General features: G+C 42.4%; 1 protein-coding gene across 1 annotated transcript in view; it reads left to right on the top strand.

Annotated features, from left to right (window-relative positions):
* Positions 1 to 24,521, top strand: part of LOC128704202 (uncharacterized) — a 396,156-nt gene that overhangs the window by 125,603 nt on the left and 246,032 nt on the right. Inside the window, exons 6-8 of the mRNA XM_070091735.1 lie at positions 19,359 to 19,656; positions 21,743 to 22,021; positions 22,411 to 22,627. Coding sequence (XP_069947836.1) covers positions 19,359 to 19,656; positions 21,743 to 22,021; positions 22,411 to 22,627 — 794 coding nt within the window. The remainder of the gene's footprint in view (positions 1 to 19,358; positions 19,657 to 21,742; positions 22,022 to 22,410; positions 22,628 to 24,521) is intronic.

The following is a 24,521-nucleotide window of genomic DNA, read 5'->3' on the forward strand; positions in this document are numbered from 1 at the left end:
TCAATTTATTGGTCTCCGCACCACACCTTGCAGGGCTGTAATTATTATGCGCTAAACAAAGGTATATATAGTCAAACAACTATGGGTAACTCTCCAAAACAAACTTTTTTTTTTTTCTGCTGTATTACAAAGTGTAGTTCCATGCAATAAAATACTGTTAAGCATAAAAGAAAGCCACTGACATGCGGTGCATTTCTAGAAAATTTTGGCTCTCCAGCTCAGTTCCAACATCTGAATTCTTCCTCCACTTCAAATTAAATATTTTAAGTATAACGTCAAGTGTGTGAGTGTTGTGGGAGTCGAGTGTTGGCAGATGTTTCTGGTGTGCCAGCGTCTCTGTTCTCTTATCCTGCACTTCTAGCTAAACATAACACTACCTCTTTGTAAATGTATCATCATTCACTAGTTGATAATATCAGCAAATTTTTAATCCTTGACTTTCATTGATAATTTTCTAATCTAATATGATAAAATCTCTCGCTCAACAATTTATTGCCTAATAATTTTCACTTGCTTTTAATAACTGTGGCTAATTTCAAATGTTTTTGTATCCTTGGAAACCAGCCTGAGGCCCTTAACGGAGCCGTCAAACACTAATAATATTCTAGATATATGAGCAAAGTTATTTTCTTGTTATACCTATACCGATTAACATCATTGTATTGGCTATTCTTCCATGATCAAATTTCGCAAATGCCTCTGTTAAGAGCATTTGCGTCTTAGTTTCTTTCCAAAGCCTCGATGATTTTATCCTAGTTATGTAATACTCGAGACAAGAATGAACTTCCCACTCTAAATCCATTCTAAATTGTGTAGTGTAGGTCATGTTTTCTCGTAGAGTTAGTAACTTGGCGCCCAGTTTCCCTTTTAAAGGAAAACTGGGCGCCAAGTGTGTGTTAGTGCTATTGATCAGTAATTTGTTTTGTCAGAACTATAATGATGGTTTCACGAGCTGTGTCTGAACTTTAAGGCCTCTGGGATTTTGTCTGCATGTAAGTTCTTTGTCCAGATAATACCGAGTACTTATACTAGAGGCATTCTGCAATTTATTTGTAGAGAGTTGCAGTAATCAAGGTCCAGGTGCTGCATGTATGGGTACGTTTATTTATTTTTCGAATTTTGAGAGATATGCATATATGTCAGATATATAATTTGTAGGTTTGGCAGAGGTAATTAAAAAAATTTGCATCCTCGACTCTCCTGTTGTTCATTGGACTTCTGAACATTAATTCTTATTTTTTGTAATTTCGTTCATTTTTCGCCATTGTATGAAACTCCTGTGAGTGGTGGGTCAGTTTTCGAGTTGGGTTTTTACTTTGATTTTGCGTATGTGAAGAAATTATTTGGATTGTTTTTATTTTCCCGTACAGCGTTTTGCTCTTTTTTGTGTGTTTTGTTTGGTATAAATATTTTAGTGTTTCTTTAGTGTAAAATTTTTGGAGGTATTCAGGGAAACCGGTTAGCCAGACTTTGAGTCCTGGAGGAGGAAAGTACAGTACCTACACTCGGAAGGATGAGTGGAGATATTTGCAGTTTGGAGAAGCATCTGAACTGTAGTATCGGCGCCCCTCTGGCAAGAGTGATGGAGTGAGTGGTTGTGAAAGTGTTTCTTCTTTTTCGGGTCACCCTGCCTCGGTGGGAGACTGACGGTGTGCTAAAAAAAAAACAAAAAAACTTGAGTGTCTGCTGTATATAGTATTCCCTTGGTGTACATTATCTTCTCATTGTTGTGACTTGTGATCACCTTACCTTCTGTTTTGGTATTTGGTATCTTTGTAGGCTTTATCAGTGAACTGTGTTTTATACACACCTTGTATGATTGTTATTATTATCATAGGGGGGCGCTAAACCCGTAGAGATTGTACAGCTTCTGTGTTGGGGGGGGATGGAAGGCATTCAGGCCCAGTTCAGGGAACTGGAGTACAGATCCAATTCCCTGGATCAGGAGCCCCTCGCCAGCATCAAGGAACTTCCCCTGAGGAGTGTATGATTCAGTATTCATGTTCTACATACACTGGTGTTTATGGTGCTGAGGATAGTTTCCCAGGGGATGTCTCATACTTCTTTGTTTACTTTGTCAAAGCCGATTCTTTAATATTTAAAGTTACTGAGCCAGGTTGTGGTTATTATGGACTACATGCGGCCAGTAGTAATAGCCTGGTTGATCAGGTCCTGATCCGCTGGGAGTCTCAGTCGTGGACCGGGCCGCGTGGGCGTTGATCCCCAGAATATCCTCCAGGTATGCAGGTCCCTTCATGATGACTATTTCTTAGATTTTCTAAGCATGGATTATAAGCTTCTTAGAATTTCATTGATGTTGTGGATGGAGGAGTTTGAATTTTAGATTTTATCTCGGGTTAGTGCCTCGTTCACGTAGATTAAATCTATGGAATGTCCATTTCTAGTAGGTTCTGTTGTGTGTTGATTCAAGGCAGTCTTTTTACGGATATGTTCCCCTGATATATATTTGACACATGTTTTGTTTACCATGACTCGCGAAATCGTAATGACATGATTGTAAACAAACTATATGAGGGTTAAGACACATGTGCAACATCTGGATATCTTTATTGTAGTAGACGTTTCGCCATCCAGTGGCTTTATCAATACAGATTCTAGGACATAATAGGAAGACAGTAGAACTATATACAAAAGATGAGGTAATCAGTCCCTCGGCCTTGGAGTTAGTGTTCACAGCATCGTGGTGGAGGAGAGTCTGGAGCAAAGGCAAGAAGACTGGCGCTTTTTATAGGCGTCAGTGAATGGGACGGGCAGCAGACGAGGGCAGTCACTGGTAGGCGGGATTCCCCAGTGGAAGTAGGTCCTTCCCAAAGAGATGGGTTAGTTGCAGCAGCCGTGAAGAAGGTCTTGTAGATGTCCTCTGAACCAAGATTCCATGATGTTGCAGTGTCTGACAAGTTGTGCAAGAAAGGTATAAAATACCGACAATATGAAAGTTAAGACACATGTGCAACATCTGGATATCTTTATTGTTGCACATGTGTCTTAACTTTCATATTGTCGGTATTTTATACCTTTCTTGCACAAACTATATGAGGGGCGGGGAGTGAACTCGTGGCGGGTGAGTCGTAAAACTCCAGGCCGCTCGCTACGAGTTCGGTCTCCGCCCGTGGTATTTTTTTATTTCTTTACCATCTTTCATTTACATGTGTAAGGTTAAAATCTCTAAGGAGAGTACACAAATACGTTTCGGTCTAATTTGGATCATTTGTAAATGGTCGAAGTCGGACCGAAACGTTGTCGTAAACTTCTCTCTCTCGTACGTATGTGCGGGATTATTTGTGTATTGTTCCGGTCACGGTATTATGACTTTTTGTTCCAAGGAGAGTAACAGCTGGTTTATAAGTTTGAAGGTCGTCATGGCAACGATACTTCCTTAATATGTTGTGAGTTGCTGTCACTGCCGACGGGAGTTAATAAGCTGTGATTTTGTCTCAGATCAAACCTTTACTTCTCCTCTTATCAATGACCCTCAACGGGTGTAGTTCTTGCAACAGTTGTATAATGTATGCAGTAATGGTGAGTGTAGTTCTTGCATCAGTTGTATAATGTATGATGCAGTAATGGTGAGTAGTTCTTGCAGCAGCTGTATAATGTATGACGCAATAATGGTGAGTAGTTCTTGCAGCAGTTGTATAATGTATGATGCAGTAATGGTGAGTGTAGTTCTTGCAGCAGTTGTATAATGTATGATGCAGTAATGGTGAGTGTAGTTCTTGCAACAGTTGTATAATGTATGATGCAGTAATGGTGAGTAGTTCTTGCAGCAGTTGTATAATGTATGATGCAATAATGGTGAGTAGTTCTTGCAACAGTTGTATAATGTATGATGCAATAATGGTGAGTAGTTCTTGCAGCAGTTGTATAATGTATGATGCAGTAATGGTGAGTAGTTCTTGCAACAGTTGTATAATGTATGATGCAGTAATGGTGAGTCTAGTTCTTGCAACAGTTGTATAATGTATGATGCAGTAATGGTGAGTAGTTCTTCCAGCAGTTGTATAATGTATGATGCACTAATGGTAGGTGTGATACTTGCAACAGTTGTATAATGTATGATGCAGTAATGGTAGGTGTGATACTTGCAACAGTTGTATAATGTATGATGCAGTAATGGTGGGTGTGATCCTTGCAACAGTTGTATAATGTAAGATGCAGTAATCCTTGCAACAGTTGTATAATGTATGATGCAGTAATGATAGGTGTGAACCTTGCAACAGTTGTATAATGTATGATGCAGTAATGGTGAGTAGTTCTTGCAGCAGTTGTATGATGTATGATGCAATAATGGTGAGTAGTTCTTGAAACAGTTGTATAATGTATGATGCAGTAATGGTGAGTAGTTCTTGCAGCAGTTGTATAATGTATGACGCAATAATGGTGAGTAGTTCTTGCAGCAGTTGTATAATGTATGATGCAGTATTGGTGAGTAGTTCTTGCAACAGTTGTATAATGTATGATGCAGTAATGGTGAGTAGTTCTTGCAGCAGTTGTATAATGTATGACGCAATAATGGTGAGTAGTTCTTGCAACAGTTGTATAATGTATGATGCAGTAATGGTGAGTAGTTCTTGCATCAGTTGTATAATGTATGATGAAGTAATGGTGAGTGTAGTTCTTGCAGCAGTTGTATAATGTATGATGCACTCATGGTAGGTGTGATCCTTGCAACAGTTGTATAATGTATGATACAGTAATGGTAGGTGTGATCCTTGCAAAAGTTGTATAATGTATGATGCAGTAATGGTGGGTGTGATCCTTGCAACAGTTGTATAATGTATGATGCAGTAATGGTAGGTGTGATACTTGCAACAGTTATATAATGTATGATGCAGTAATGGTGGGTGTGATCCTTGCAACAGTTGTATAATGTAAGATGCAGTAATCCTTGCAACAGTTGTATAATGTATGATGCAGTAATGGTGGGTGTGAACCTTGCAACAGTTGTATAATGTATGATGCAGTAATGGTGGGTGTGATCCTTGCAACAGTTGTATAATGTATGATGCAGTAATGGTGGGTGTCATCCTTGCAACAGTTGTATAATGTATGATGCAGTAATGGTGGGTGTGATCCTTGCAACAGTTGTATAATGTATGATGCAGTAATGGTGGGTGTGATCCTTGCAACAGTTGTATAATGTATGATGCAGTAATGGTGGGTGTGATCCTTGAAACAGTTGTACAATGTATGATGCAGTAATGGTGGGTGTGATCCTTGCAACAGTTGTATAATGTATGATGCAGTAATGGTGGGTGTGATCCTTGCAACAGTTGTATAATGTATGATGCAGTAATGGTGGGTGTGATCCTTGCAACAGTTGTATAATGTATGATGCAGTAATGGTGGGTGTGATCCTTGCAACAGTTGTATAATGTATGATGCAGTAATGGTGGGTGTGATCCTTGCAACAGTTGTATAATGTATGATGCAGTAATGGTGGGTGTGATCCTTGCAACAGTTGTATAATGTATGATGCAGTAATGGTGGGTGTGATCCTTGCAACAGTTGTATAATGTATGATGCAGTAATCCTTGCAACAGTTGTATAATGTATGATGCAGTAATGGTAGGTGTGATCCTTGCAACAGTTGTATAATGTATGATGCAGTAATGGTGGGTGTGATCCTTGCAACAGTTGTATAATGTATGATGCAGTAATGGTGGGTGTGATCCTTGCAACAGTTGTATAATGTATGATGCAGTAATGGTGGGTGTGATCCTTGCAACAGTTGTATAATGTATGATGCAGTAATGGTGGGTGTGATCCTTGCAACAGTTGTATAATGTATGATGCAGTAATGGTGGGTGTGATCCTTGAAACAGTTGTATAATGTATGATGCAGTAATGGTGGGTGTGATCCTTGCAACAGTTGTATAATGTATGATGCAGTAATGGTGGGTGTGATCCTTGCAACAGTTGTATAATGTATGATGCACTAATGGTGGGTGTGATCCTTGCAACAGTTGTATAATGTATGATGCAGTAATGGTGGGTGTGATCCTTGCAACAGTTGTATAATGTATGATGCAGTAATGGTAGGTGTGATCCTTGCAACAGTTGTATAATGTATGATGCAGTAATGGTGGGTGTGATCCTTGCAACAGTTGTATAATGTATGATGCAGTAATGGTGGGTGTGATCCTTGCAACAGTTGTATAATGTATGATGCAGTAATGGTGGGTGTGATCCTTGCAACAGTTGTATAATGTATGATGCAGTAATGGTGGGTGTGAACCTTGCAACAGTTGTATAATGTATGATGCAGTAATGGTGGGTGTGAACCTTGCAACAGTTGTATAATGTATGATGCAGTAATGGTGGGTGTGATCCTTGCAACAGTTGTATAATGTATGATGCAGTAATGGTGGGTGTGATCCTTGCAACAGTTGTATAATGTATGATGCAGTAATGGTGGGTGTGATCCTTGCAACAGTTGTATAATGTATGATGCAGTAATGGTGGGTGTGATCCTTGCAACAGTTGTATAATGTATGATGCAGTAATGGTGGGTGTGATCCTTACAACAGTTGTATAATGTATGATGCAGTAATGGTGGGTGTGATCCTTGCAACAGTTGTATAATGTATGATGCAGTAATGGTGGGTGTGATCCTTGCAACAGTTGTATAATGTATGATGCAGTAATGGTGGGTGTGATCCTTGCAACAGTTGTATAATGTATGATGCAGTAATGGTGAGTGTGATCCTTGCAACAGTTGTATAATGTATGATGCAGTAATGGTGGGTGTGATCCTTGCAACAGTTGTATAATGTATGATGCAGTAATGGTGGGTGTGATCCTTGCAACAGTTGTATAATGTATGATGCAGTAATGGTGGGTGTGATCCTTGCAACAGTTGTATAATGTATGATGCAGTAATGGTAGGTGTGATCCTTGCAACAGTTGTATAATGTATGATGCAGTAATGGTGGGTGTGATCCTTGAAACAGTTGTATAATGTATGATGCAGTAATGGTGGGTGTGATCCTTGCAACAGTTGTATAATGTATGATGCAGTAATGGTGGGTGTGATCCTTGCAACAGTTGTATAATGTATGATGCAGTAATGGTGGGTGTGATCCTTGCAACAGTTGTATAATGTATGATGCAGTAATGGTGGGTGTGATCCTTGCAACAGTTGTATAATGTATGATGCAGTAATGGTGGGTGTGATCCTTGCAACAGTTGTATAATGTATGATTCAGTAATGGTGGGTGTGATCCTTGCAACAGTTGTATAATGTATGATGCAGTAATGGTGGGTGTGATCCTTGCAACAGTTGTATAATGTATGATGCAGTAATGGTGGGTGTGATCCTTGCAACAGTTGTATAATGTATGATGCAGTAATGGTGGGTGTGGTCCTTGCAACAGTTGTATAATGTATGATGCAGTAATGGGTGTGATCCTTGCAACAGTTGTATAATGTATGATGCAGTAATGGTGGGTGTGATCCTTGCAACAGTTGTATAATGTATGATGCAGTAATGGTGGGTGTGATCCTTGCAACAGTTGTATAATGTATGATGCAGTAATGGTGGGTGTGATCCTTACAACAGTTGTATAATGTATGATGCAGTAATGGTAGGTGTGATCCTTGCTACAGTTGTATAATGTATGATGCAGTAATGGTGGGTGTGATCCTTACAACAGTTGTATAATGTATGATGCAGTAATGGTAGGTGTGATCCTTGCTACAGTTGTATAATGTATGATGCAGTAATGGTGGGTGTGATCCTTGCAACAGTTGTATAATGTATGATGCAGTAATGGTGGGTGTGATCCTTGCAACAGTTGTATAATGTATGATGCAGTAATGGTGGGTGTGATCCTTGCAACAGTTGTATAATGTATGATGCAGTAATGGTGGGTGTGATCCTTGCAACAGTTGTATAATGTATGATGCAGTAATGGTGGGTGTGATCCTTGCAACAGTTGTATAATGTATGATGCAGTAATGGTGGGTGTGATCCTTGCAACAGTTGTATAATGTATGATGCAGTAATGGTGGGTGTGATCCTTGCAACAGTTGTATAATGTATGATGCAGTAATGGTGGGTGTGATCCTTGCAACAGTTGTATAATGTATGATGCAGTAATGGTGGGTGTGATCCTTGCAACAGTTGTATAATGTATGATGCAGTAATGGTGGGTGTGATCCTTGCAACAGTTGTATAATGTATGATGCAGTAATGGTGGGTGTGATCCTTGCAACAGTTGTATAATGTATGATGCAGTAATGGTGGGTGTGATCCTTGCAACAGTTGTATAATGTATGATGCAGTAATGGTGGGTGTGATCCTTGCAACAGTTGTATAATGTATGATGCAGTAATGGTGGGTGTGATCCTTGCAACAGTTGTATAATGTATGATGCAGTAATGGTGGGTGTGATCCTTGCAACAGTTGTATAATGTATGATGCAGTAATGGTAGGTGTGATCCTTGCAACAGATGTATGATGCAGTAATGGTGGGTGTGATCCTTGAAACAGTTGTATAATGTATGATGCAGTAATGGTGGGTGTGATCCTTGCAACAGTTGTATAATGTATGATGCAGTAATGGTGGGTGTGATCGTTGCAACAGTTGTATAATGTATGATGCAGTAATGGTGGGTGTGATCCTTGCAACAGTTGTATAATGTATGATGCAGTAATGGTGGGTGTGATCCTTGCAACAGTTGTATAATGTATGATGCAGTAATGGTGGGTGTGATCCTTGCAACAGTTGTATAATGTATGATGCAGTAATGGTGGGTGTGATCCTTGCAACAGTTGTATAATGTATGATGCAGTAATGGTGGGTGTGATCCTTGCAACAGTTGTATAATGTATGATGCAGTAATGGTGGGTGTGATCCTTGCAACAGTTGTATAATGTATGATGCAGTAATGGTGGGTGTGATCCTTGCAACAGTTGTATAATGTATGATGCAGTAATGGTGGGTGTGATCCTTGCAACAGTTGTATAATGTATGATGCAGTAATGGTGGGTGTGATCCTTGCAACAGTTGTATAATGTATGATGCAGTAATGGTGGGTGTGATCGTTACAACAGTTGTATAATGTATGATGCAGTAATGGTAGGTGTGATCCTTGCTACAGTTGTATAATGTATGATGCAGTAATGGTGGGTGTGATCCTTGCAACAGTTGTATAATGTATGATGCAGTAATGGTGGGTGTGATCCTTGCAACAGTTGTATAATGTATGATGCAGTAATGGTGGGTGTGATCCTTGCAACAGTTGTATAATGTATGATGCAGTAATGGTAGGTGTGATCCTTGCAACAGTTGTATAATGTATGATGCAGTAATGGTGGGTGTGATCCTTGCAACATTTGTATAATGTATGATGCAGTAATGGTGGGTGTGATCCTTGCAACAGTTGTATAATGTATGATGCAGTAATGGTGGGTGTGATCCTTGCAACAGTTGTATAATGTATGATGCAGTAATGGGTGTGATCCTTGCAACAGTTGTATAATGTATGATGCAGTAATGGTGGGTGTGATCCTTGCAACAGTTGTATAATGTATGATGCAGTAATGGTGGGTGTGATCCTTGCAACAGTTGTATAATGTATGATGCAGTAATGGTGGGTGTGATCCTTGCAACAGTTGTATAATGTATGATGCAGTAATGGTGGGTGTGATCCTTGCAACAGTTGTATAATGTATGATGCAGTAATGGTAGGTGTGATCCTTGCAACAGTTGTATAATGTATGATGCAGTAATGGTGGGTGTGATCCTTGCAACATTTGTATAATGTATGATGCAGTAATGGTGGGTGTGATCCTTGCAACAGTTGTATAATGTATGATGCAGTAATGGTGGGTGTGATCCTTGCAACAGTTGTATAATGTATGATGCAGTAATGGGTGTGATCCTTGCAACAGTTGTATAATGTATGATGCAGTAATGGTGGGTGTGATCCTTGCAACAGTTGTATAATGTATGATGCAGTAATGGTGGGTGTGATCCTTGCAACAGTTGTATAATGTATGATGAAGTAATGGTGGGTGTGATCCTTGCAACAGTTGTATAATGTATGATGCAGTAATGGTGGGTGTGATCCTTGCAACAGTTGTATAATGTATGATGCAGTAATGGTGGGTGTGATCCTTGCAACAGTTGTATAATGTATGATGCAGTAATGGTGGGTATGATCCTTGCAACAGTTGTATAATGTATGATGCAGTAATGGTGGGTGTGATCCTTGCAACAGTTGTATAATGTATGATGCAGTAATGGTAGGTGTGATCCTTGCAACAGTTGTATAATGTATGATGCAGTAATGGTGGGTGTGATCCTTGCAACAGTTGTATAATGTATGATGCAGTAATGGTGGGTGTGATCCTTGCAACAGTTGTATAATGTATGATGCAGTAATGGTGGGTGTGATCCTTGCAACAGTTGTATAATGTATGATGCAGTAATGGTGGGTGTGATCCTTGCAACAGTTGTATAATGTATGATGCAGTAATGGTGGGTGTGATCCTTGCAACAGTTGTATAATGTATGATGCAGTAATGGTAGGTGTGATCCTTGCAACAGTTGTATAATGTATGATGCAGTAATGGTGGGTGTGATCCTTGCAACAGTTGTATAATGTATGATGCAGTAATGGTGGGTGTGATCCTTGCAACAGTTGTATAATGTATGATGCAGTAATGGTGGGTGTGATCCTTGCAACAGTTGTATAATGTATGATGCAGTAATGGGTGTGATCCTTGCAACAGTTGTATAATGTATGATGCAGTAATGGTGGGTGTGATCCTTGCAACAGTTGTATAATGTATGATGCAGTAATGGTGGGTGTGATCCTTGCAACAGTTGTATAATGTATGATGCAGTAATGGTGGGTGTGATCCTTGCAACAGTTGTATAATGTATGATGCAGTAATGGTGGGTGTGATCCTTGCAACAGTTGTATAATGTATGATGCAGTAATGGTGAGTGTGATCCTTGCAACAGTTGTATAATGTATGATGCAGTAATGGTGGGTGTGATCCTTGCAACAGTTGTATAATGTATGATGCAGTAATGGTGTGTGTGATCCTTGCAACAGTTGTATAATGTATGATGCAGTAATGGTGGGTGTGGTCCTTGCAACAGTTGTATAATGTATGATGCAGTAATGGGTGTGATCCTTGCAACAGTTGTATAATGTATGATGCAGTAATGGTGGGTGTGATCCTTGCAACAGTTGTATAATGTATGATGCAGTAATGGTGGGTGTGGTCCTTGCAACAGTTGTATAATGTATGATGCAGTAATGGGTGTGATCCTTGCAACAGTTGTATAATGTATGATGCAGTAATGGTGGGTGTGATCCTTGCAACAGTTGTATAATGTATGATGCAGTAATGGTGGGTGTGGTCCTTGCAACAGTTGTATAATGTATGATGCAGTAATGGGTGTGATCCTTGCAACAGTTGTATAATGTATGATGCAGTAATGGTGGGTGTGATCCTTGCAACAGTTGTATAATGTATGATGCAGTAATGGTGGGTGTGATCCTTGCAACAGTTGTATAATGTATGATGCAGTAATGGTGGGTGTGATCCTTGCAACAGTTGTATAATGTATGATGCAGTAATGGTGGGTGTGATCCTTGCAACAGTTGTATAATGTATGATGCAGTAATGGTGGGTGTGATCCTTGCAACAGTTGTATAATGTATGATGCAGTAATGGTGGGTGTGATCCTTGCAACAGTTGTATAATGTATGATGCAGTAATGGTGGGTGTGATCCTTGCAACAGTTGTATAATGTATGATGCAGTAATGGTGGGTGTGATCCTTGCAACAGTTGTATAATGTATGATGCAGTAATGGTGGGTGTGATCCTTGCAACAGTTGTATAATGTATGATGCAGTAATGGTGGGTGTGGTCCTTGCAACAGTTGTATAATGTATGATGCAGTAATGGTGGGTGTGATCCTTGCAACAGTTGTATAATGTATGATGCAGTAATGGTGGGTGTGATCCTTGCAACAGTTGTATAATGTATGATGCAGTAATGGTGGGTGTGATCCTTGCAACAGTTGTATAATGTATGATGCAGTAATGGTGGGTGTGATCCTTGCAACAGTTGTATAATGTATGATGCAGTAATGGGTGTGATCCTTGCAACAGTTGTATAATGTATGATGCAGTAATGGTGGGTGTGATCCTTGCAACAGTTGTATAATGTATGATGCAGTAATGGTAGGTGTGATCCTTGCAACAGTTGTATAATGTATGATGCAGTAATGGTGGGTGTGATCCTTGCAACAGTTGTATAATGTATGATGCAGTAATGGTGGGTGTGATCCTTGCAACAGTTGTATAATGTATGATGCAGTAATGGTGGGTGTGATCCTTGCAACACTTGTATAATGTATGATGCAGTAATGGTAGGTGTGATCCTTGCAACAGTTGTATAATGTATGATGCAGTAATGGTGGGTGTGATCCTTGCAACACTTGTATAATGTATGATGCAGTAATGGTGGGTGTGATCCTTGCAACAGTTGTATAATGTATGATGCAGTAATGGTGGGTGTGATCCTTGCAACAGTTGTATAATGTATGATGCAGTAATGGTGGGTGTGATCCTTGCAACACTTGTATAATGTATGATGCAGTAATGGTAGGTGTGATCCTTGCAACAGTTGTATAATGTATGATGCAGTAATGGTGGGTGTGATCCTTGCAACACTTGTATAATGTATGATGCAGTAATGGTGGGTGTGATCCTTGCAACACTTGTATAATGTATGATGCAGTAATGGTGGGTGTGATCCTTGCAACAGTTGTATAATGTATGATGCAGTAATGGTGGGTGTGATCCTTGCAACAGTTGTATAATGTATGATGCAGTAATGGTGGGTGTGATCCTTGCAACAGTTGTATAATGTATGATGCAGTAATGGTAGGTGTGATCCTTGCAACAGTTGTATAATGTATGATGCAGTAATGGTAGGTGTGATCCTTGCAACACTTGTATAATGTATGATGCAGTAATGGTGGGTGTGATCCTTGCAACACTTGTATAATGTATGATGCAGTAATGGTGGGTGTGATCCTTGCAACAGTTGTATAATGTATGATGCAGTAATGGTGGGTGTGATCCTTGCAACAGTTGTATAATGTATGATGCAGTAATGGTGGGTGTGATCCTTGCAACAGTTGTATAATGTATGATGCAGTAATGGTAGGTGTGATCCTTGCAACAGTTGTATAATGTATGATGCAGTAATGGTAGGTGTGATCCTTGCAACACTTGTATAATGTATGATGCAGTAATGGTGGGTGTGATCCTTGCAACAGTTGTATAATGTATGATGCAGTAATGGTAGGTGTGATCCTTGCAACACTTGTATAATGTATGATGCAGTAATGGTGGGTGTGATCCTTGCAACAGTTGTATAATGTATGATGCAGTAATGGTGGGTGTGATCCTTGCAACAGTTGTATAATGTATGATGCAGTAATGGTGGGTGTGATCCTTGCAACACTTGTATAATGTATGATGCAGTAATGGTGGGTGTGATCCTTGCAACAGTTGTATAATGTATGATGCAGTAATGGTGGGTGTAATCCTTGCAACAGTTGTATAATGTATGATGCAGTAATGGTGGGTGTGATCCTTGCAACAGTTGTATAATGTATGATGCAGTAATGGTGGGTGTAATCCTTGCAACAGTTGTATAATGTATGATGCAGTAATGGTGGGTGTGATCCTTGCAACAGTTGTATAATGTATGATGCAGTAATGGTGGGTGTGATCCTTGCAACAGTTGTATAATGTATGATGCAGTAATGGTGGGTGTGATCCTTGCAACAGTTGTATAATGTATGATGCAGTAATGGTGGGTGTGATCCTTGCAACAGTTGTATAATGTATGATGCAGTAATGGTGGGTGTGATCCTTGCAACAGTTGTATAATGTATGATGCAGTAATGGTGGGTGTAATCCTTGCAACAGTTGTATAATGTATGATGCAGTAATGGTGGGTGTGATCCTTGCAACAGTTGTATAATGTATGATGCAGTAATGGTGGGTGTAATCCTTGCAACAGTTGTATAATGTATGATGCAGTAATGGTGGGTGTGATCCTTGCAACAGTTGTATAATGTATGATGCAGTAATGGTGGGTGTAATCCTTGCAACAGTTGTATAATGTATGATGCAGTAATGGTGGGTGTGATCCTTGCAACAGTTGTATAATGTATGATGCAGTAATGGTGGGTGTGATCCTTGCAACAGTTGTATAATGTATGATGCAGTAATGGTGGGTGTGATCCTTGCAACAGTTGTATAATGTATGATGCAGTAATGGTGGGTGTGATCCTTGCAACAGTTGTATAATGTATGATGCAGTAATGGTGGGTGTGATCCTTGCAACAGTTGTATAATGTATGATGCAGTAATGGTGGGTGTAATCCTTGCAACAGTTGTATAATGTATGATGCAGTAATGGTGGGTGTGATCCTTGCAACAGTTGTATAATGTATGATGCAGTAATGGTGGGTGTGATCCTTGCAACAGTTGTATAATGTATGATGCAGTAATGGTGGGTGTGATCCTTGCAACAGTTGTATAATGTATGATGCAGTAATGGTGGGTGTGATCCTTGCAACAGTTGTATAATGTATGATGCAGTAATGGTGGGTGTGATCCTTGCAACAGTTGTATAATGTATGATGCAGTAATGGTGGGTGTGATCCTTGCAACAGTTGTATAATGTATGATGCAGTAATGGTGGGTGTGATCCTTGCAACAGTTGTATAATGTATGATGCAGTAATGGTGGGTGTGATCCTTGCAACAGTTGTATAATGTATGATGCAGTAATGGTGGGTGTGATCCTTGCAACAGTTGTATAATGTATGATGCAGTAATGGTGGGTGTGATCCTTGCAACAGTTGTATAATGTATGATGCAGTAATGGTGGGTGTGATCCTTGCAACAGTTGTATAATGTATGATGCAGTAATGGTGGGTGTGATCCTTGCAACAGTTGTATAATGTATGATGCAGTAATGGTGGGTGTGATCCTTGCAACAGTTGTATAATGTATGATGCAGTAATGGTGGGTGTGATCCTTGCAACCGTTGTATAATGTATGATGCAGTAATGGTGGGTGTGATCCTTGCAACAGTTGTATAATGTATGATGCAGTAATGGTGGGTGTGATCCTTGCAACAGTTGTATAATGTATGATGCAGTAATGGTGGGTGTGATCCTTGCAACAGTTGTATAATGTATGATGCAGTAATGGTGGGTGTGATCCTTGCAACAGTTGTATAATGTATGATGCAGTAATGGTGGGTGTGATCCTTGCAACAGTTGTATAATGTATGATGCAGTAATGGTGGGTGTGATCCTTGCAACAGTTGTATAATGTATGATGCAGTAATGGTGGGTGTGATCCTTGCAACAGTTGTATAATGTATGATGCAGTAATGGTGGGTGTGATCCTTGCAACAGTTGTATAATGTATGATGCAGTAATGGTGGGTGTGATCCTTGCAACAGTTGTATAATGTATGATGCAGTAATGGTGGGTGTGATCCTTGCAACAGTTGTATAATGTATGATGCAGTAATGGTGGGTGTGATCCTTGCAACACTCACCTGCAACTTTTATCAACATAGTTCACTACACACATTTCCTTCTATTTTATTTCCGTCTCTTTTTAAATTCACATTTCTGTCGAGTTCATTTTTTTTTCAAAAACTTTTATATATACAGCACGACCCACCCTCACACCCACCCACCACAACCCACCCTCACACCCACCCACCACAACCCACCCTCACACCCACCCACCCACCACATCCCACCCTCACACCCACCCACCACAACCCACCCTCACACCCACCCACCCACCACATCCCACCCTCACACCCACCCACCACAACCCACCCTCACACCCACCCGACCACCCACCCACCACAACCCACCCTCACACCCACCCACCCTGACACCCACCCACCACAACCCACCCTCACACCCACCCACCACAACCCACCCTCACACCCACCCACCACATCCCACCCTCACACTCACCCACCACAACCCACCCTCACACCCACCCGTCCACCCACCCACCACAACCCACCCTCACACCCACCCACCCTGACACCCACCCACCACAACCCACCCTCACACCCACCCACCACAACCCACCCTCACACCCACCCATCACAACCCACCCTCACACCCACCCACCCCATCCACCACAACCCACCCTCACACCCACCCACCCCATCCACCACAACCCACCTTCACACCCACCCACCCCATCCACCACAACCGACCCTCACACCCACCCACCCCATCCACCACAAGCCACCCTCACACCCCATCCACCACAACCCATCCTCACACCCCATCCACCACAACCCACCCTCACACCCACCCATCCACCCCATACACCCACCCACCCCATCCACCCACCCCATCCACCACAACCCACCCTCACCCACCCACCCCATCCACCGCAACTCACCCTCACACACTCCACCACAACCCACCCTCACACCCACCCACCCCATCCACTACAACCCACCCTCACACCCACCCACCCCATCCACCACAACCCACCCTCACACCCACCAACACACCCCATCCACCAGAACCCACCCTCACACTCCACAACCCACCCTCACACACACTCCATCCACCACAACCCACCCACCACAACCCACCCTCGCACTCACCCTCACACCCACCCACCCCATCCACCACAACCCACCCTCACACACTCCATCCACCACAACCCACCCTCACACCCACCAACACAACCCATCCACCACAACCCACCCTCACACACACACACCATCCACCACAACCCACCCTCACACCCACTAACACACCCTATCCACCATAACCCACCCTCACACATACACCCCATCCACCACAACCCACCCTCACACAAACACACCATCCACCGCAATCCACCCTCACACACACACACACACACACACCCCATCCATCACAACCCACCCTCACGCCCCATCTACCACAACCCATCCTCACCCCCACCCCCACACACCCCATCCACCACAACCCACCCTCACCCCCACCCCCCACACACCCCATCCACCACAACCCACCCTCACCCCCCACACACCCCATCCACCACAACCCATCCACCACAACCCACCCTCACCCCCACCACCACACACACCCCCAACCCATCCACCACAACCCCCCATCCCCCTCACCCCCCACACACCCCATCCACCACAACCCACCCTCACCCCCACACCCCCCAACCACCCCAACCCCCTCATCCACCACCACACAACCCAACCCTCACCCTCACCCCCCCACCACCACAACCCACCCTCACACACCCATCCACCACAACCCACCCTCACCCCCACACACCCCATCCACCACAACCCCCTCACCCTCACCCCCCCACACACCCCATCCACCACAACCCCCCTCACCCTCACCCCCCCACACACCCCCATCCACCACAACCCACCCTCACCCCCACCACACACACCCCCATCCACCACAACCTACCCTCACCCCACCACCACACACCCCCATCCACCACAACCCACCCCCACGCACCCCCACCCCCACGCACCCCCATCCACCAAAACCCACCCTCACCCCCACCACCACACACCCCCTATCCACCACAACCCCCCTCACCCCCACCCCCCACACACCCCCATCCACCACAACCCCCCTCACCCTCACCCCCCACACACCCCCATCCACCACAACCCACCCTCACCCCCACCACCACACACCCCCATCCACCACAACCTACCCTCACCCCCACCACCACACAACCCCATCCACCACAACCCACCCTCACCCCCACCCCCACACACCCCCATCCACCACAACCCATCCTCACCCCCACCACCACACACCCCCATCCACTACAACCTACCCTCACCCCACCACCACACACCCCCATCCACCACAACCCACCCCCACGCACCCCCATCCACCACAACCCACCCTCACCCCCACCACCACACACCCCCATCCACCACAACCTACCCTCACCCCCACCACCACACACCCCAATCCACCACAACCCACCCTCACCCCCACCCCCACCCACCCCCATCCACCACAACCCACCCTCACCCCCACCACCACACACCCCATCCACCACAACCTACCCTCACCATGCTAGGCAAATTATAATACACTGTAACATTATAATAATTATTAAGTAAACTTAAGCAAAGTTAGGTTGCTCGGGTACAAACCAGAATACATATCAGAACATTATTAAATAAACTTCGTTAAATAGCGTCATTAGAAACGTGTGTGGATAATTTTGTCTCCAGCAGAGATTGTAACCCATTTATGTTCAAAGATTTTTGGTGGTAATAAGGTATCTTTTTTTTTAGATTGTATTCCATTCTGTATTGTGTACATCAATTGACATTCCCCGTGTTCGACTAAACCTTTACGAAAATTCAATGTATTTCAAAGGACCTAAAATCTGGAACATCCTACCTGAGAACTCTAGAACTGCAGACACATTCATCACTTTCAAAACTACAGTTAGAAAACATCTTATCTCCCTGACACACCCCGACAACTAACTACATGATAACCACCTGGTGGTTCACAGTTACACTCACCCACTGACTATAAACCTAGAAATACTAATCTTAATCTTAAAATAATAAATCCTAACTAGTCATAAGTTTGCCTATGATACTCCAATATAGACACTTTGTATTGTGCCAAAACAAAATCATTCACATTGCTAAACTCACAAATTATGATGTAGTCACTTAGCCTTAATACCATAATCTGTAAGGATTTAAAGTTAAGAATTATTCTAAGTCTGCTCGAAATACCTAGCCATGCTAGGTGTCCTAGTGGCCCCCTCTGTAATTAGTATTTTATAACATGTAAACCACACAATACCCAAAACCTGTAAACCCCACATTGTAACCCTTATAGAGAATAAACTTGAATTACCATCACTCCAGCAGCAGTGATTACACTGAGTCTGTCTCTCTCTCTCTCTCTCTCTCTCTCCCCCTCCCTCCCTTTCATTATAAACAGATTATTTTAGTGTCCAATTTTAGAGTTGTAATATTCTTATTTAGTTTTTTTAACTATCATTTACAATAAATATCAGCACACTGCTGATCTTTTCAGATTTGCTAAATAAAAAAAAAATGACTGGTAAACAGGTGATATTGAGTCTGTGTGACTTTCGTGTATTCAGTAGGCTTTAAACCCAATTAACTAACCATTAACCAGCAAGACTAATTTTGTTACATATTGACAATATTTTGCGAAAGGTGTATTATAGATGAATAAAGGTTTGAATTGTTTTGTGTGTCAGGGTGAGTGTGTCTGAGGTAGCAGCAACCTTGGAGGAGCAGCATCAACATGACCAGCATGTCATCACCGCCTACAACATTGTCCAGTCATCCTCGACCACAAGAGACAGCCTCAAGGAGGACAATATCAAGGGGCAGGCTACAAGACCCAGCAGGGAAGAAACCGTAGGTAATGTAGAGAACAGTCAGAACGAGAGATTGAGAAGGCTTCAGGAAATTAGGGAGAGGAAGAAGAGGAGGGAGAGGAAACAGAAGAACAAGAAGGCACAAACTCCAGCAAGGAGAAAGTCCAAGGAGCAGGTTAGTAGACGTAACGATGGTTCTAGAGTGAACCTCTGTAATTTTCAGTTGAATTGTTAACGTGTTGAGGGTGCGTATGTTGGTTAATATAAGTTATATGTATCCTAGTACCTGTCATTTACCTTGGCATCGCTGATTTACCCTGGTATCGGTTGTAAATTTCACAAAGCTGTATCTGCATCTTAACTTTTTACATATAACAATGACAATCCTTATGTCTATGAATATAAGCTTAATTGACATGTTTCACACACAGAAAGCCACCTTGATATGTTTACGTGGTGCTGTACCATTGACTTCTTGAAAAATGTGGGAGCCATCTTTTTTTTTTTTTTACTTGTTTTTCTGACCTTTTTGATTTGTAGCATTGACTGATTATACGATCAATCACTTATTAAAGCAACTGCTCAAGAAGAAATTTCTCGCCTAACTGGTAGTAATAATTTATCACAAGTTATATACAGTAATGGATCTAAGCAGGAATCTACTGGCAGGGCTGCACCTGCTCTTGTTGCCACCTCCCTAGTTAATTAAGAACGATAGGAACATTGTTGAGTTAGGCATAAGAATTAACTGGGCGTCTACACTGCAGACTGAATTGTTTGCCATCTTAATGGCGCTAAAGCTAGCTTATGCCAGAACTTGACTCTCATTATTACTGATTCTGTCATCGCTGGAGGCTCTCGACTCACATAATGACTCTTAATAACATGCTTATTAGAGAATCCAGGTATAGATACTCAAAAATCCGGAAAAAAATAATTAATGTACAATTGTTATGGATCCCATCACTCACAGGATTACTCCTTCATGATAAAGTTCATATGTTAGCCAAGTACCCTGAAGGATAATGTAGATTATAACTTTCCTAGGCCTTTTGTGTATCCATATGCTCTTGCATATGGATACACAGGATGGATATGGGGTGCCCAGTAAACTAGCCACTTCGGTGGCAAAATCTGATCGATAATCTCCCCATGAACTATTTTTACCTGAGGGGACAGGGCTTAGGTGAACAAGGGAAGGTTAAAAGAGGAGACACAGGAGAGAGGTGGTGTGCCCAGGCTAGTGAACGCTGCCTTGAGAGGAACTGGGGAACAACACCAGGGTGTACTGAGGAAGAAGGTTAGGTTAAGTAAGTTTTGTCAGGAAACAAGAGTTTCCTGACGCGGCTCTTTGTCGTATGATGACCAGCAGCTAGAGTTTTTGGTCATCTGACCAAAGCCTTCCGCTGGCCTACCGATCCACCCCGTTTAAAAATTATGTTTATAACCATTACATATTGAGGAGGGATCGCAAGTATAGTGGGTCAGAGTGAGAATATCATGTAATTTAGTTACTCTTTGGGTACCTTTTCCCCCCTCGATAATATTACTGATGAAATTATGAGAATTTTTAGTCCATTAGTCTATTTTATCCTAGCATGGGACAGTAACCCAGCTGTACGTAATATTTCTTTGTTCTCTTATGATGCCACGCTACGATACAACTTCCCTTTACGTTACTTTTGTTACATTTACTTGTCTTCCCCCTCCCATATTTTTGTTATGTATAGTTTTTGTTGCCCCGTTCTGTGATGGTGGAGATATCTTCATGAAAATTCGAATTATCCTGTGTATGGGATAGACCATCCTGAGGGACGGTAATTCTTAAGTAATAGTAACTCCAGCTCTGCTGCATTGAAAACGTTGAAGCTGCCCTAGCTGATGAACCTTTTGGAATACTTAAGGATATCATGAAGTCTCCCAGCTCAAGCTCGCAGATTTCATTATAATATATGTACTGTATGTAACTCAACCTGTGTAGTGGAATACAAGACAGAAATAAACCACTTAGGTGCTTTCACTATGTAACTCATATAAATTACCAAAACAGTGCTGATATACCTAATTTTGCTAAATTATGTGATGTGAATGACTCTCAGTGTATATATTCTGAGATGTAATCGACATTTAAGAGATTAAAGTATTCTTGACTGATTAGTAACAGGTTATTTGCAGCCTTAATGAACTTCGTGTAGTCGATAGGCTTCAAACCCCCATTAACCAGCCAACCTGCCTCATTTTCTCCTGGTGTGTATCGGCAGCAGGAGTCGACGGATGTGGCTGAGGTCGATGGATCTAGTGGCGACACAACGACAGTAACAGCAGACCCAGAGACCACACCAGTGGTGACAGAGACCCAGTCTACTCCTGGCACCACGCCTAGCACTACTACTAGCACCACGCCTAGCAACCAGGGAGACAGTGAGATACTGGCTAGACTCGAAAGGAAGAAAGAGAGGAAGAGAAAGAGGAAGGAGAAGAGAGACAAAAAGAGAGAGAGGAAGGAACGCAAAGGAAGGAAGATGAAAACAAGTGAAGAGGTGTGTAAATTATTATTATTATTATTAGTTTAGGTATGATATGCAGAGCAAGGCTTTTATTGGGATAACATTTCGTTCTTCCCTGAGCGAAATGTTGTCCCAAGAGAAACGTCAATAAAAAAGTCCCAATAAAAATATTGTTCCAGTAAAGTCACAGTAAAAACCTCACAATGAAAACGTACCGATAAAAACGTTGTATTAATAAAAATGTTGTCCCAGTACAAGTTGTTCCATTAAAACGTCCCAGTACCGCAGTTGTTGGTATTACCCTCAGCATCATAGTACAATTAAATTCATTTGGAAACTCTAAGACCGTAGGGTGATTTGTTGCAGTCGCAGTATTGTGCCGTTCATCCGTCTGATGTCCTTGTTATTGCTGGCTCCATCAGCCACAACAGGCGACGGCTGTTGACGGTGTGGACCGTTTGTCGAACGAGGACCGCTCGCTGAACGAGGTCAATCATAGTGGAAATGTTGCTGGAGTGTCTGCCAGCCAGACGGTAGAGGAGCGCAGGAAGGACCTGGTGACGATACTCAAGCAGAAGAGGGAGAAGAGGAGGAGGAAGGAGAGACGGAACAATAATGGTAAACAAGGAAGGAACAACGGTAAACAACGTTCTTTAAGTCTCCTTTCTCTCAAATGTATTAGTCAACTTAGTTCTTTGAAAGTGTACTGTCAGATATTAAACAAAAACCTTCATGACACACACACACACACACACACACACACACACACACACACACACACACACACACACACACACACACACACACACACACACACACACACACACCACATTACACACCACATTACACACAACCATACACATACACAACACAGTAGTTTCCTCACTTCTTCTGTCGTATGCATTGTGTCCAGTACTCGCTGATGCACTCTACCTCTTTGACTAGCATCTCCCTATTTCGTCGAGGAGAAAATGTGGTTATCAGAGAGTTAGAGTGCACCAGTGCCTATTGGACACAATACATATAACAGGGAAAGAGGTGAGGAAACTATTGTGTGAACTATGTACCTCGAAGGCAGTGGGATCAGAAAATCTTTCTCCGTGGGTCTTGAAAGAGGAAGGAAAATCACTGTGAGCCACAAGCAACAATTTTCAACAAGTCATTCGACACAGGGCAACTGTCAGAGGTGTGGAAGACAGAAAATGTAGTCCCAGTATTTCAGGGGACAGACAGGTAACATTAAACTACAGTCAGTGTCCTTGACTTGCATATTATGTAAAGATATGGAGATTTTCAGGTATCAGGAGAAGACCCTCAAGAGAGGTTCCTTGAAGCCGGCGATGGACTCTTGATCCTAGGAAATGAACCTAAATGCCTCCCATTCCCCGACCACTGTATAACCTCTATGGGTTTAGCCTTCCCCTCTTAAATATCATAATTATCAGAAGAGTGTAGAACACTTAGAAAGAACGTGTGCGTAAACGACAGAGAAGGTAAGAAGGCTCTTGACACAGTACCGCTCAAGAGACTGGGACAAAAACTAGAGTAGCAGGCAGGAATGACAGGGAAGGCACTACAATAGATCTGTGAATACTTTAGAAGGAAACAGAGTAATTGTCCTGGAAGGAGTGTCGGAATGGATGTATGTGATAAGTGGGGTTTCACAAGGATCAGTACTAGAAATGGTACTATTTCTTGTGTACGTAAATGACTTGATGGAAGGGATGGAGTCAGATGTATCCTCATTTGCAGATGATGTGAAACTAATGAGAGGAATACAATCAGATGAGGACCGGGAAAGCCTCCAAATGGACGTTGAAAGGCTGCAGGTTTGGTCTGACAAGTGGCTGCCAAAGCTTAGTCCCTAGTGCGAAGGTATGAAAATTTAGGATGGACAAAGATGATCCCAGAGCAGCCTGAGTATAGGCTTGGTGCAGGAAAGGGTAACAAAAGCTGCAAATTTTACTCGAGGAGAAGGATCCTGGGGTGAGCATTCCACCGAGCATGTCGCTCGAGATACATCAACGAATAACTGCTGAAGCAAACACATCTCGAAAATATTTCAAGAGCTAAGCAAGAAGTCATTCATGATACTTTGTATGGCACATGTTAGGCCCGTACTGGAATATGCAGAACCAGTATGGAACCCACACCTGATCATGTGTGTCAGGACAATGGAGAAAGTGCAGATTTGTGCATCGAGACTAGTTCCGGAGCTAAAGGTGAAGTGCTATGAAGAAAGATTAAAAGAGTTAGGCGTGATGACGGAGGAAAAATGGACTAAGAGGGATATGATAACATACAGAATACTGAGAGGAATTGACAGGGTGGACAGGGATACGTTATTCGGGAGACGGGAAACAGGAACACAAGGGCATAGCTGAAAACACAAATGAACCACAGGGATGTTAGGAAGTATTGCTTCAGCCTTAGAGTGGTTAGGAAGCGGAACAACTTGGACAGCTTTTAGAAGAGGTGAGTATACACACAACACATAAGACTCTCACAACACACAACTCACACAACACACAAG

This window comes from Cherax quadricarinatus, chromosome 37, assembly GCF_038502225.1.
Source record: "Cherax quadricarinatus isolate ZL_2023a chromosome 37, ASM3850222v1, whole genome shotgun sequence".
In the NCBI taxonomy this organism is placed as follows: domain Eukaryota; kingdom Metazoa; phylum Arthropoda; class Malacostraca; order Decapoda; family Parastacidae; genus Cherax; species Cherax quadricarinatus.